General features: G+C 39.8%; 1 protein-coding gene across 5 annotated transcripts in view; it reads right to left on the reverse strand.

The window, feature by feature from the left end:
* The window catches only part of LOC114666252 (serine/threonine-protein kinase VRK2), a 136,400-nt gene extending 123,008 nt beyond the window's left edge, over positions 1 to 13,392 (reverse strand). For 4 of the 5 annotated variants that reach the window (XM_051919621.1, XM_051919619.1, XM_051919620.1 and 1 more), the window contains exons 1-4: positions 13,301 to 13,392; positions 12,585 to 12,730; positions 2,215 to 2,270; positions 1,599 to 1,668 (exon numbers count right to left, since the gene is read on the reverse strand). In XM_051919621.1, coding sequence (XP_051775581.1) covers positions 1,599 to 1,668; positions 2,215 to 2,270; positions 12,585 to 12,711 — 253 coding nt within the window. In that variant the 5' untranslated portion in view covers positions 12,712 to 12,730; positions 13,301 to 13,392. Of the gene's footprint in view, positions 1 to 1,598; positions 1,669 to 2,214; positions 2,271 to 12,584; positions 12,731 to 12,892; positions 13,111 to 13,300 lie in introns of those variants that run through there. The other variant, XM_051919618.1, reaches the window with a different exon arrangement.
* Positions 13,393 to 16,167: the final 2,775 nt, after the last annotated feature.

Consider the following 16,167-nt stretch of genomic DNA (forward strand, 5'->3'; position numbering starts at 1 on the left):
ACATGTTGCATGAATCTTTTGATAGTTGCAATGATTGTTACAAACAATAGAATTGTTTAAATATGACTAGTTGGGTTTCAGTTAAAAGCACAATGTGTTTTAGCATCTGAAAATTGTTAATTTCAGGACATCGAAGAATCTGTGGATTAGAATTTTAAAAATTGTCAGGATTATCAGGGCTGGGGAATGAGGGTTAAAGTTAGGGAATGGGCTATTTTCCCCCCCAAGAGTCAGAGCTTCAAAATTCTTGGCTCTCACTATAACTCCAGCATTTGAGCTTCAGTTTTTATTGGCCAACACAGCAATACATCAACTGCAAATGTACGAGGGCAATCCCAAAAGTAAGGTCTCCGAAGCGGTGGGGACGTAGAGAAACTGTTCGTACGGCTGTTGGCCAAACTGTTGTGACTGGTGCTTCCTCCACTCCCAAACAAGCATGTGCGGCTTCGCTGGGATGCTCAATCTTGGCTTGGCAGCCCTTGAAAATGGAGCTCCCGTTGAACGCTACCGCCAAGTGCGAAGTTCCCGCAGGAGACCGTCAATTTCCGACGAGACAGTTGCGAAGGTTGTGGAAAACATGCGTAAAGATCGCGGTTGGAACTTCATCATATATAGTCCAGACTTGGCACCCAGTGACTACCACCAGTTCCCTAAGATGAAAGAACATTTGTCCGGAAGGCGATTCTGCTCCGATGAAGAGGTGAAAGATGAGGTTCAACGCTTCCTGAAGGACATGGCGGTGAGCTGGTATGACATGGGCATTCTAAAACTACCACAGCGTCTACAAAAATGCATTGACCGAAATGGCGATTATGTAGAAAAACAAATAAGTCTTTAACCTTTAAAATGATGTAAACATTATAGAAAATAAACGCTTGTTTGTATTTCTAAAAAAAAAATAGGAGACCTTACTTTTGGGATTGCCCTCGTAATATGGATTTAAACTTAAACCTTTATAAGAATGTTGAAACATGCTGGGTGGAAATGGCTGCAACGGTGACACTGGATGTCATGAGTCATGTAAGTACAGCACTAGCATAACATATAAATAAATCATAAATCAATGGACCAATCTTGAGTCCTACTATACTCACAAGGTGTACTGTATTTATACGGAACACTTTATATAGTGCATGTTAGAGAATCAGTGGGACTGTTTTTTGATCCCTTTTCCACAAAACATTTGAGTGCTCCCATCCACTACATTGCTTTCTAATGAGGTAAATAAATAAAGGGTAATCTAACAATCAACAAAATGGTATTCCACCCTGGGTATCAGAAAATCTATATACTGATATAAATATTATAGTAATCCTGTACTAAAAAAAGAGGAGAGATTTACACATGACTAAAATGTCCCTCTGAAAATATGGTTGTCAGTACTTTCTATCAATAAATACACTTACAAGTCATTGACCATTAGAGTAGCAGTTAAGTACTCATACAAAAACATGACCTCAATGAGAAAAAAGTATTAATTAAATTCTTCACATTTATGTATACTACATTTTACCAGCCAGATATACTACTGTAAGTGGTGCAGTTAATGGTATTTAGCTAAACATCTATGTTAAACAAAATAAAAAGAACACACTTACTATCAGCTGGCTTTGCAGCCCTTTGGTAAAATTTAAGTTCAGAGAACAGTGGTCCATTTTCTTTATATTCCTTAACAAGGCACAAAATATGAATCAAAAATTTCACATTAGACATTATAAAGCTTTACACAAAAGCAGTTAAAGAAAAAACAATAAAGAATATTTAAATATGCATTATTTTAGTTATAATGATTAAATCAAATAAAAATGATGATCCAATCCAAAAAGTTTTTCTGTATGAAAAACAAACAGTAAAATCAAATCTGTGTATAAAACATGTTATAACAACATGAATATATATTTTTCCAATTAGACTATCAGCAATTTATCTAAAATTGTAGTGCAATACTAATGACTATTTGCAAACACTGCAGCTTTAGAATAAAATATTTCTTAAATATAAATATAAAAATATATTTATTATTAGCTAGACAATCAGTTATCTAAAATGTAGCAATAATAATAATTGTTTTACAAATACTTAAAATAAACATAAGCATCTATTTGTGCACTTAACCAAATAGATGATCTTACTTCTTACAATAACAAGGTGACAAGCAAAGAGACATTTACAGCACGATAAAAAGACGAAAAAAAAATTACAAGCACTACTTACTACTTTAATTACAAATTCTGCCTCATCTTCATCATGTTTCCCAGTACCTCGAGATGCTAAAAGCAAAATCAAAAATATTAACAAAAAATATAAACTCTCAACCTTTAGTGTACTGTTACGAAAAACTAGTAAATCATGATTTAAAAAAAAATTTAAAATGTTATTTCTTATATTGTGTACTAAACATAAGCACTGTTAAGTGGTATCACCTGAAGGTAAAGTGCATTGCACAACAGTTCATAGCAGTAAAGTTCTAAATTTTTCAATAACAACCAGTGAGTGGCACACAGTTCTTTCATTTGTGGGGACTTTTAAGCAAGTAAAAAGTTAACTGTCAGGAAGCTGGATAGTATAAATGCAGGGTAATTGCATGCTAGCATCCACTAATGTACACTTGTGTACAAAATCAGGGTTAATTTTTCTGCTTATGTAGCTCATTAATGGTTTAATGTAAAGTTGGCTTGGCAGATAATCACTTTCATTTGGACAGACAGATGTGGTATTATTTGTTAAAATGACAGTTGTAAGCAGAAACATCCACATTTTTGAAGGACTTGAGATGCTGCTTATGAATGAGGCAAGGGTAATAAACCTAAATTGCTCAACTGTCAAAATGTGGTATTGCCAGTCCTGTGAGAGATACCTGCCACATATTTCTATCAAAGAGCACTATAGCATATAATTTTAAAACTCATAACTACAAAATTAAATAAGGCCCCTTAAAAACACTATTAATAAATTATGACATGATCAATGAAAATTACAGTGATTTTAAATGTAAGTATTATTACAAAGCAAATGGCAATCATTGTAGAGATGCACTGGACCATCCAAACTAAATAGTATACAGGCAGTCCCCGGGTTACGTACGTGATAGGGACTGTAGCTTTGTATTTAAATTGAATTTGTATTTAAGTCGGAACAGGTACATTATTTTAATAAATGCTATTGTTGACCGACTGTAACCAAGTGGAGTGGAGTTTCACCTCTCTCTGACCTTTTTATTATTTCTACTTTATTTTCAATGGTGATGGTTTTTCTCTTCTTTAGTGTATCATCAGCATTTGCATTAGATTTGTGTTTCAGAGACATTCTTGAAGGGTGAAGACAAAAGGTTAAGATGAGCTCTTCTGCGCAGCACTGTACACATTATCACAGCAGGAAGGCACCCATCAACACGTCTGATGTACTGACAAGAGACAACTTCCTGCTATGTGCGTAACAGTACAAGCAGGCTTGCTATTGAGAATGAATGGGGGCGGCGAGGGGCGGTTCATCACCAGCCCACCTCAGTCACCTCCACTACAGTATGCTCTCTGCAGTGTCCGCCCACCGAGAACGAACACAGTGCAGCCAAAGGCGGGTAGTGAATCGCCCAACCCCAATTCAACAGGCAGCCATCCGAGGCACACTACAATGCTACCCCCCGCCGCCCTGTTCAGCCACAACCGGGTCACCGCTTGCAGCATTACCAGCCTTGTGTGTTGGGCGGGCAGTGAAACGCCCCTCTCCGCTCCATCCAGTCTGTGTCCAGTCCGGAGCAGTAGCTGTTGCGGCGGCGTAGTGGGCAGGCAGCGAACCATTGTCCTGCACACGATAGCTGTGGCCCCGGTGACTATGGACCACGGGTCACCGCTTGCCTCCGGGAGCCGCCCGAGGGACACTACACTGCGTGAGCAGCAAAATCGCCCCCCTCAAGCCACCACTTGCAGCATCCCCAGGCCGAAGATGACGGAGCAGCAGTTATTGAGGCGCATGTGTCGCAGCTGTGTCCTCGTTCGTAAGTCGTAGGTCGGATATCCGTAACCTGGGGACTACCTGTACTGTAAATTACAAAATTGGCGCTGAATATAATAACTGTTAAGATAAGTTAAGGCATAAAGTCTTTCAGCTTCCAATATAGTATTATTAGCTGTATCCTGTGGCTACGCCCACATAGTAATCAAACAGGACAAAGTTTAAAAATCAATAGATGTTGGCACTAGTGATCCCTCGCTATATCGCGGTTCAGCTATCGTGCCCCCGCTACATTGTGGATTTATTAATATTATTATTACTAGTCATTTAGCCCGTTACAATAACGGGCGCTAGAACAGTAGTGCATAAACATTAGTAGGAACAGTCTATATTAAATGGCAAGGGACTTTGACCTCATTCTTTTTGTTGGTCGTATTTTTCTTTCTTTCAGCCTTTCTTTTGTTGATGTTTACTTGCTGAGCTGACCGTTCTTCATGGGCTGCCGCCGTGTATTGTGTGTCTTTAATTTTCTGTGACAGTAACACTGTCTTGTACGGCTCTATTCAATAAGGGCGCGCACAAAAAGGCGAGCTTCAAAAGGGCGACCTCAATTGAGCGCGGTGAATAAAGGTGTTCGTAGATAATTTAGTTCAAATGGCTCTGGAATATGTGAAGAGCAACAAAGGTGCAGATCTTTATTTACGCGCGCCATTATTCAATTGAGGTCGCCCTTTTGAGGCTCGCCTTTTTGTGCACGCCCTTATTGAAGGATACCGTCTTGTAAGTCCGCAGGCTTGTACGTCCGTAATATACCTTTAATTTTCTCTGGCGGTAATACAGGCGTGCGCATTGGTAATATGCCTTTAATCTCCTCTGACAGTAATACTGGCTTGTATGTGGCTGTAATATGCGTCACTGTATCGTGTACCTTTAATTTCCTCTCGCACTAATACTGGTTTGTATTTCAGTAAAACGCCTGCAACTTTCTCCGACAGTAATATCGTGCATCGCACCGTGCCCCGCGCATGCGCACTTCACCAGAAGACACCCACACACGGACACCTGGACGCACACAGGGATTTTATATATATAGATTACTATTATTATTACAGGGCTTCACCCCCTGATCGCTTTGCTCGCTCAACCCCGGGTTTGGTTTACCAGATAAACAATTTAAAGAGATTGTTATTTTCATGGGAATTGTTACATATGCATTGTTTTAATTTTTACTTTAAAACTTTTGTAAAAACAATATATGTCCTTTATTTCCTGCCCCGGGTGTGGTTAAATCTCTTTCTCACGGGCCATATAACACTGCTCGATTTGTGAAGGGGGGGTCTGAACGCACGCTAAAGAGATGCGACCGGTTCAGCTGGTGTCTTGCTGCTGCTGCTGGCCAGCTGTGAGTTGTGCTTGTCGCGCTTTGCGTCAATCACTTAAAAGCCTGTACAACAGCTGTCCTTTTGCCACTTCGCGTCTCTGTCACTAGCGTTCTGAAGGAGGAGAAGGTTTGGGGTGTGAGGGCTGAACGCATGCTGGCTTGCTGCACCTGCTGCTGGCAAACTGCATGTTCTGCTTGTCATTGTTTTAAGAGCTGGGAGCACCTGAAGTTTGTCTGCCAAAAACATTCCAACAACTGCTAGGTTAGATGTCAGTGAACTTGTTTTAAATTGTTTGTAAGTAGGGCGTAACGTGCAAAGGTCATGGTCTCACGGGCTTTGCTTCCTGAGGTTGTAATGTCCAGTCTTGCGTGTCATCAAAGTGTCTCTCCAAGATGATCAGGTCTCGTTCGCTTTGCTCAACCTCCCCAGAGGCCCGCTACGCTCCTGCCACTTTTTGTCTCTCCCATTCACGTTGTGAAGGGGAGGGGGGGAGCTGAACGCACCAGCTACTGGCTTTGCGCTGCTTCTACCAAGATGTCTGTACTGCTTGTCGTGCTCCACGTCGATCATTTAAAAGCCTGTACGGCAGCTGTCCTTCTGTCTCACTGCCTTGTTTTGCGTGACCGTTACAAGGTCTCTCGCGGGATGTCTTCTGAGAAGATCAAGCCTCGTCTCCCTGCCAAGATTTTTTTTATAATAGAGAGATGTTACTCATATCCTTAGCCCGACATCCACATATCATATGTGTTTACAAAGTGTGTTTTAATATGTTTACATGTGTTTAAAGCGTGTGGGAGGGGTATTTTAAGGCTTAAACTATAAAAAAAAAAGTGTTTATTTATATGGTCTTTTTATATCGCGGATTTTCACCGATCGCTGATGGGTCTGGAACGTAACTTCCATGATAGGCAGGGGATCACTGTATATCTGATCATGTTCAGCTCCAACGGGAGAGCGTTCCCCCGCATGGGGAGAAAAGCATATGGCCGTGATATCTCTGGCAATCAGCAACTACCCTCTAAAACACATGGAGCTCTGATCTCTCTCTCTCTCTCAAAAACGTCAAACATTACTCCTTAACAATCTGTAGATGATAATGTCTGTTGAACAAACAGATATTGCTAGGTAAGCGAAGGCAAGGTGCACTCCAACACGTGGCGAGACGTAGACCAACTCGAACAGAGGCTGGTTAGTGAATGAGGAAGGCTCCGCCCCCCTGCTCTCGGCCCACAGCCACTCTCTTAGATTTGCATAAATACATCGGTACCGCAAGCGAACTATGGTACTTCACGTGATGAGAAAAGTTGCAAAATCAACTGGAAAGTTCAAGCATATTACAGAAAACAACCAGATCTACATTCGTTAAGTAATTCTCTCGTGAAAAGCGAACAGACATACAGAGAGAACGCGCTTGGACCACAAAATTTTTAAAACCATTTCTTAGCGAGCACCTATGGGCCAAGGATAACCTACATTTCAAATTGCAACCGTGTGGTTGAATATCCTCAGGGCCCACTCACATGCACACCCTTACCCACCTTCACAAGGTCAATTAAGAATTGCTACTTAACCTAATACACATCTCTTTGGTATTCAGGTGGAAAACACCACCTTTTGAAAAACCTATGCAGACACAGTTCCAGCTACAGGAGTTTAATTTAGACTACTGACCACAGCATTAACCACTTCCACCACAATGACATAAATGTCAATCTATATTTTATATATACAGTTGCAGCTTTCAAATTAAGTATCATTATAGGAATAAATAATAAAAGCATAAAGCAAATGATGAGACTGCTACACAAAACAAACAGCTAATGATGCATCTAGCAGATTTATTTCAGTCTACATACTAGGACTCTAGGCCCATGGTATACATAAACTACACTATTTTCCAACAAACATCTGGCTGAACTAAGATAAGTTCCAAGTTATTCCCAACTTGAAGTTGCAGTCATTTGAATGTATCACAGTTTTCCTCAGTAATTTGAAAATGCTCAATTTTAATATTAAAACATTTCATATTTTAAGCCAGTCAAGCTACAAGTTAAATAAACGTTTTCAATGCACAGGAAATTTCCAATTAGTAAGTATTTTTCTATTCTAATAATATCAGTGGTCTCAAACTCCAGTCTTGGAGGGCTGCAGTGGCTGCAGGATTTCATTCTAACCCTTTTCTCAATTGGTGACCAGTTTTTGCTGTTGATTAATTCCCTTTCCTTTCATTTTAATTGACTTGTTTTTTTAAGATTTGTTCCCCTGAATTTCTTCATCGTTCCTCTAAATTGCGCCATTTCTTTCCTTAAATGGAACCCAAACAGAAATGAAACGTGAAGTGAGTGAGCCAACAGAAGACCAACTAAATCAGGGTCTTAAACTACAACCAGTTTCACTCCAACCTGTTGCTTAATTAGGCGCCAATTCTTGTTATTAATTAAGCCCGTTCTTTAGTTCCATGGCCCGTTGCTGCTCGCATTGTGCAATGGCATACATTTCCAAAATTATTGATTTTCTCTTTTTTAAAAGAGCACTGTTAAAATGTTTTGTGGACCTGAGCAGACCAACATTCCTTTTCTCATAGTTTATATTAAAAAAAAAAAAAAAAAAAAAAACACCATTAGAGAAAATACCTACATAATTTGTAAGCCAAAGTGTGTGTGATGCTGAGGTGTCACCCATTGCGTGGCTGCACTCAGGTCCTAATTTGGCATCCTGAGGTGGTTAGTTGTGTGGTGGGCGCAGCAATGTGATAGCAGTTCATGCTCAAACCGTTACTTCTAGACAATATTATCCATCCATCCATCCATTTTCCAACCTGCTGAATCCGAACACAGGGTCACGGGGGTCTGCTGGAGCCAATCCCAGCCAACACAGGGCACAAGGCAGGAACCAATCCCAGGCAGGGTGCCAACCCACCGCAGAGACAATATCATATCTAGTTTAATAACTTAAACGTTAGTGCTTAAAATTAAGAAGTAATTACGCCACATCAACAAATATACATATACATACATACATACATACACACAAATAATACATTGAGCAAAATAAGTGGTGAAAATAAGCAAGAATTTCTACTACTGCTGGGGAATTAAACAGCAATTTAAACAAATTAGTGTACTAAAGACTCACAGACACTGCCCCGTCCACTGCATGAGTCGAATAACTGCATTATCTATATATATAATTCACTAAGCCAGAAGACAAGTAGCCGACCATGGAAAGCACGCCGGAAGGGGCGTGGATTCACTAAACCGCCGACAAGTAACACGCCAATGGCGCACGCAGGAAGGAGCCACACCCACCAACTCTCCGTGCTGCGGAGAGACAGGGGGGGGGGCTGGGGAGGCTCGCCGTGCTGCTGAGAGAGGGAGGGAGGGAGCTGGGGAGGCTCGCGTGCTGCTGAGAGAGGGGGGGCTGGGGAGGCTCGTGTGCTGCTGAGAGAGAGGGGGGGCTGGGGAGGCTCGCGTGCTGCTGAGAGAGGGGGGAGGGGGCTCGCGTGCTGCTGAGAGAGGGGGAGGGGGCTCGCGTGCTGCTGAGAGAGAGAGAGGGGCTGGAGAGGCTCGAGTGCTGCTGAGAGAGGGGGGAGGGGGCTCGCGTGCTGCTGAGAGAGAGGGGGGGGGTGGGTTAGGCTCGCGTGCTGCTGAGAGAGAGAGAGAGAGAGAGAGGGGGGGGGCTTGCGTGCTGCTGAGAGAGAGGGGGGGGGCTGGGGAGGCTCACGTGCTGCTGAGAGAGAGGGGGGGGGGCTGGGGAGGCTCCGTGCTGCTGAGAGAGGGGGGAGGGGGCTCGCGTGCTGCTGAGAGAGTGAGAGAGAGAGAGAGGGGGGGGGGGGGGGCGGGGGGGGCTCCGTGCTGCTGAGAGAGAGAGCCTGCGCATGCACTGCACATGCCATGCAGCTGAGCAGGGAGCCTGGGTGTTTATGTCAGTGTTATTCAATGTTTTTACTATTACACTGTGCATTCTATGGTGTAATAATTAACTATATTTGTGCTTAAAAATCTTTAAAAAAATATATTTACATACAGTTCGTATGGTCTGGAATGGATTAATTGTATTTACATGCAATCCTATGGGGGAAATTGCTTCGGTTCACGACCAAATCGGTTTACGACCAGAGGTTTGGAACGAATTATGGTTGTGAACCGAGGTTCCACTGTATATTGAGTCTAGAAAACATGATCAGCAAGTCTTTGATAGGCTGCAACAAAATGATGAAAGAACGGGCACATTTTTTTTCTCACAAGCTGGGTGGGTGTTAGTTAATTAGTTACTCGAAGGATTTCAAGATTTAATATGCACAAGCGGTAACACTGCAAAAGCAGCCCAAACCAGAAAAGGCTGCTGGCAAAAAGTGGCTGACAAATTAAACGCGTGTGCATTGTACTTACTGAAAGCGGCGTTACGGATTTTGCAAATGTTCATTTTTTCCCTCTGCTTAAAAAACATTAAAAAAGCGGCGTGATTATGCGGCGTAGTATGTATGCAGCGTGTAAAACAGTTTGTCGCCGATAATTTGCCTTTTACTTTAACACAAAGACAATTTCCTGTTAGATTTGCCTTTGCGATGACAACTGATAAGGCACAGGGCCAAACTTTCAAAAAGATGTGCATGCATCTGCCAAAACCAGTTTTCAGTCACAGACAGTTGTATGTTGCTCTCTCCAGAGTTCCATCTTTTCATTCACTTACTGGTATGCCTGCAGGAACACGTGCAGCGAGCGAGAGAGAGCGAGCGACACACACACACGCATACAGGCGCGGGAGAGAGAGAGCGCTGGACGCATAAGAATAATAATACTCCATTACATTGATATACCGGTGTTTTCAGTATTCAAAGCGCTATCCACACAGGGAGAAACCGGGAAGCGAACCCAAAATCTTCTACAGTCTCCTTACTGCAAAACAGCAGCACTACCATTGCGCTACAAGACAGTTAAAGAATGCACCGGCCTCGATTTTGTTTTCACTTCTGTTTACAGCGATCGGATCGTAGCGTGCATTGTTGCAATGTTACTTTTCTTGGTGGCTTATTACATTACGGATGTTTCACATGTTACTTTTTTTCCCTGTGCTTAAAAGACATTAAAAAAGTGTTTCTCAACTGTGACTCCGGAACAACTCAGTAAGCAAGCTATATTAAGCATCAACAACGAAGACTCGCTACACCTTAATGAACAAGTGCTGAAACTTATCCCTAACCGACGAAGTAACTTTCACCAGCGTGGCCTCCATCGTCACAGACGATCCCGCTTTCAGTCACGGACAATTGTATGTTGCTCTCTCCAGAGGTCCATCTTTTCATTCACTCAGTGGTATTCACAAACCCACCCCATTTGGACAACTGTGTCGTTCAGCAAGTGTTCACCCATCAATACATAATTATGCGGCGTATGTTACGCCGCTGGTTGGCTAGTAACTATTAATCTTTCTGACAATATTTTGCTTAATGCTATATCATGTTGTATTTTCTTCCCTTTTCTTAAGCCACCTTTTTTCATATTTTCATCCTCTTAAAACCCCAAATTTAAAACTTCTTACCATTACATACCTGTACTATAAATCAAGTTCCATTTTTTGAATAAATCATTTTTTTTCTTGAATAAAGAATTTCAGTTACATTATTACAACACGACAAACATGGAATTCAAGTTTATCAATCTTAACATAATGAAAGATGCAGTTTTATATATCCAAAAGATGGCTTTCAGAATTTCTTTTTGATATATTGGGAAAGATTTAAGATAAAGTTCACTTCTCTAACTGCTAGCTGAAAAAATAAGACATTCTGCTTCAGAAAACTAAGACACACCCAAATCACTGCCCAGTTTTCTGTTCAGCTTATTAACTTTCATAATCATGACAACATAGAACAGATGTAGGGGAAAACACTGTTTTCAGTTCTCCATCCAGACAAAATTTGCCAAAACGAGACACCAACTAACATATTGTGCTGTAACCTGTGTAGTGGCAAGCACAAGCTACAAATATCACACAGAAGCAACCTTGACATCTAGCTTAGTGTTATAAAAAATAACGGTCACAATAAGAATAGCCTAGGAGAGTTGATGAAGCACCAATTATTAAGAACTTGAACTGGACTCCTTGTATGACACAGTGTTCCTTATAACTAAAAACCTAGTATGTAAATTAAAATAATTTTAATTGTACAGTCTTGAAGGCTCTGTGAGCAAGTACAAAAAAAAAAAAAGATGAATTAGTGCATACATACTGTATAATGATTAACTCAATTCCAGTGGCTAACAATAATGTTCACCAATTTTCTCTCCACATCTTTTTTCCCCTCATATTCCCTGCTGATTTTTTTTTTCCACAACTATCAAATTAATTAATGTATATAGATATACAGTCTATATATCAAGGCACATTTTTCATTCAAGGTGTTTTGTTAAACAGAATGCAGTAATGTCCTGTGCAAATAATTCATGAATATTGCATATCAAGACAAAAAACAACCTAGACACGAAACCTCAATTGAAATGGTTCATGACATGCATGATAAACAAATATCCATATACAGTATAAAGTAAAAGTCAATATCTTTGCATAAACTCACCTATCACAGTTCAAAGCTGGTACAAACTTAATACCATTGAAATGCCAAGTAGACTGGCATTCAATTTAAGAAGAGATCAATTACTAATTTGCAGTTTAAACAAGTTTGAAGAAGCCTCAAATGAAAAGACATCCCTTCCACCGATTGTTGGCACTTAAATTTAACAAACATGACTACATAATGCCCATCTACACATCCTCCCATCTATTTTATGAACTTGATTTTCCATTCCAGGGTTGTATAAAGCTGAAGTCAATCCTGTCCTCACTGGGGACAAAAGAAGAACCAGCACAGAGTGAGGTATCAGTCTGGCATAAGGCATACACATCAGCGCAATTTTTAATCATTACTTTACTTAATGCAAAGGTTTTGTGGGAGGACATCTGAATCCAATATAAGGCAGGGTCAACAATTGGGCTAGAATATACATTAGGGTAATTTTGAATCACTAGTTAACTTAACACATAGGTTTTGTGGGAGGAAATCTATGCCTGATGCAGGGCGGGGATAAACCACTAGGCTAGAAAAAGTAAACTGTTTAAGTAAAAAGTAATATCTAAATTGATAATTGATTTTGTCTTAATTTTAAGATTATTTGTCTTGGGGGGGGGGGGGGGGGGGGGGGGGGGGGGGGGGGGGAGATATATAAAAAAAAAAAAAAAAAAAAAACTCACCTAGATATATCAGGCCAAATCCACCTTGTCCAATCATTTTTCCTAGTGTCCATTGCCTCTTTTCTGCATCTGTTACAATCCATCCTTCAGGCAGTGGGCGAGGAAGAGCTTTTTTTCTGGGTGGCATAACGCCGTAACCTAATTTCCTAATGAATAAAAGACCATAATTTTATTCAACAATAAATAAATAACACATAGACATCATGAAATTTGAATGAACTTTAAACTGGTGGTAGGAGTTACTGATGGTTTATTAAGGAATTTCCTAAAACAATGTTAAACTTGTGGAAAACGGGATTGTCACTCACTACGGAAGCGTGTTGTAAACTCTGCTCTTTTCCACGGCATTTTATTGTTTCTTTTGCTGATAGGTGCACACTTCTACTCATACAATTCCACTTGAAAGACTTAGTTTCGATTTTTCAACACTGACGACGCTGTAACACTATGACTACTGATACATAGATTAAACGTGTTCTTCCTCTTTTATCTAAACTGAAGATTCCACTGGAAACACTTAAGATCTTTCACATGTATTTTTTTTACACCAGCACACGCAAAGCACAGTAACCAGAAGTTTATTATAACATCTTTTTTGAGGGTTCTTTATTTAACAATATGCTGAAAGTATGTTAATTCGTAAATATATCAAAAAAACAGTGCAATTCTAAACTAATCACAAAGTTAATAAGTGCAGTAAACAGCAGTCCGCTCACCAAGTCCTACAAAGCCACACAAAGTTACTTCCTCCTTCAGCTAGTTGTGTCCGTGACTGACGTGTCAATCGTCCAATAGAAGTGCAAATTGATAGCGGCTGTTTAACAATACATGCCAATCCTAATAAAGTAGGGGCGGAAAGTGCTGCCGTCATGTTACAATACATGCTGTAAACTACACGTGAGAAAATTAAGTATGCGACTATACATAATATAATCATATGCACATAATAATAAATATTAATGTATTTATATTGAAGTAGGCACTGTGGTGTAGTGGTTAAGGCTTTGGAATTCACACCCTGGGATGTGGATACAAATCTTGCCACTGACACTGTGTGATCCTGAGCAAGTTACTTGACCTGCCTGTGCTTCAACTGGAAAACCAAAAGAAATGTAACAAATTGTATCATAAATGTTGTAAGTCGCCTTGGAAAAAGGCATCAGCCAAATAAGTAAAAGTAAATACAGTATAGCACCTTTCCCATGCTCAGATCGCTTCACAAAAATTCAGAAAGAACAGCAGGGCATATATAACATCGAATGCATAACATCTGCATAAACACTGAATACATATAAATGCAGGCTATACAAAGCATTGCAATGGAATAAAAAAAAAAATCAATAAACCAGAATAAAATAGAAAAATGCTAGAAAAAAAACATGAATAAATAACATGACTAGTGATACAAACATAAATTATCCTTAGCTCCTGGACTGAGATGGTAAACTCAAAAAAATGGTCAGAATATTAAGGTAGGTTAAATCCCTTCCTGAACTAATGAGTTTTGGGTTTTTTTAAATTTTATTTAAAGAATGAATTGAGTCAGATGATCTCATTAATTTAGGGAGGTTGTTCCAAAGTCTGGGTGTGACAGAGCTAAAGGCCCTATCACCCACTGAGCACAGGTAACTTCGGGGCACAACAAGATTGTCAGAATCAGTGGACCTTAGTGGATGGAGGAGTTACTGACGCGAAAGGCTGCTTTAAACTTTGTAGATTAGTAATAGAGTTTTTTTTCAGTCCTGTATGACACAAGGAGCCAGTCATAGCAGAGCTGAATGGGTGTTGATTGTTTGCTGTCATGGGTCTGTGTAAGGACTCTTGCAGCAGAGTTTTGAACCAGCTGAAACTGTGATAACAGATTAGAAGAGGCACCTGCTAGTAGGGAGTTACAGTAGTCAATGCAGAATGTAATAAAAGGATCAACAAGTTTATCAGCATTAGAACAGGAGAGGAAAGAGCGAACACTGAATATGTTACAGAGGCGTAATAAAAAAGTATCTTAATGTGATTTATGTGGGTAAAGCAAGAAATGGATGAATAAAAAAATGACACTAAGGTTTCTAACAGAAGAACAAGGTCTGATGACATTGTTACCAAGAGTGATTGAAAAGAAACTCGTTTTCTTAATCTGAGCTTTAGTGCCAATTAGCATGACTTTGGTTTTGTTGCAGTTTAATTTCAAAGAGATATTCAGTCCAGGTTTTAATTTGACTGGGGCAAGTTGTGAGCTGAGCAAATTCTGATGAAATTTCACTTTTAACACTGAAATAGGTCCGAGCATCATTTACATAAAAATGATAACCCAGTACAAAGCTCATTGGAGACTGGAGAAGTGTAGGGTTCTGAAAACTTGCTGTTTAAAAGTACTTATATAAAATACATTTGACTGTCACTTGATGCAATTATTACTGTATTTTAATCAGATAATAAGAACAATAAATGTCTTGCAGTACTGTTTGAATGGCTGTTTGAATAACAAGTTGATTGTATTTAGTGTAGCTCTTGAGACTTCTACAATATGTAAAGAAAGGAAAAGCAGCACAAACATTTTTCTGAATGTATTTTTGGAAATAACCGTGATGTACAGTTTCAGTTCTCCTTTGGAAAATACAAGTCTGATTATGCTGTATACTAAAGAGTTGCAATATAAATCTGTACTTGAGAGCAAGGTTGTTTGTACATTACAATTCAATATTATATTTGTCTTTTATCTTTTATGTTATAATTATTATTATTAGTAGTAATATTATTATTATTCATAATAATAATAAACTCATTTCATATTAGTCTTCTTGTGACACAATGAAACTGATGGATGGCCAGGGCTCTTACTTGGATGGGACACCTTCATGGGAGGCCACCAGGGGGAGCTGCAGAGCCCTACTTTCTTGGGCTTCCACTATACCTGGGAGTGTTTCCAGAGCTCTCTATATCCTAATCTTTTTAAAACATTTTCCCCTACATATCATATGATTACAAAATATTCCCAATGTGTATTCAAGAACAAGACTATTTTTTATGTACATAGCACAAAGAAAGTTTACTTTGAACATCTACACTACCAGGAACAAACAAAAAAGACCATGACTATCACATATACAGTATATACACTTTATGAAATATGCATAGATACATACACATATACATGCAGTATATAAGAACATATATCTGTCAGTATCAGTGGTTCTTATGTAACCTCTTGATCTGTGGATAAACACTGTCTCTTGAATCTACTGATGCATGTGCTAATGGTTCCATCCCATTTGCCTGAATGGAGGAAGTGGAAAAATGACATTGCTGGATGGCTAAGATCTTTTATAAATCTATTTACCTTTCTGAAGCAGTATGTGTTATGTATATCCTGAAGAGAAGGGCATTGACCTCCAGTAATATTCTGAGCTAACATCACTATTCTTTGTATTGCTTTGTAACTCTGAGCTGAACAGGTGTCATACCAGTGCAGTTAGTGAGGATGGACTCCACTATGCACCTATAAATGCTGGTGAACACAGATGAAGACATCCATGGTTCCCTCAGATGTCTAAAGAAAGGCATCAGTTAGCCTTGTTGAATATAGCTG

This window comes from Erpetoichthys calabaricus, chromosome 15, assembly GCF_900747795.2.
Source record: "Erpetoichthys calabaricus chromosome 15, fErpCal1.3, whole genome shotgun sequence".
In the NCBI taxonomy this organism is placed as follows: domain Eukaryota; kingdom Metazoa; phylum Chordata; class Cladistia; order Polypteriformes; family Polypteridae; genus Erpetoichthys; species Erpetoichthys calabaricus.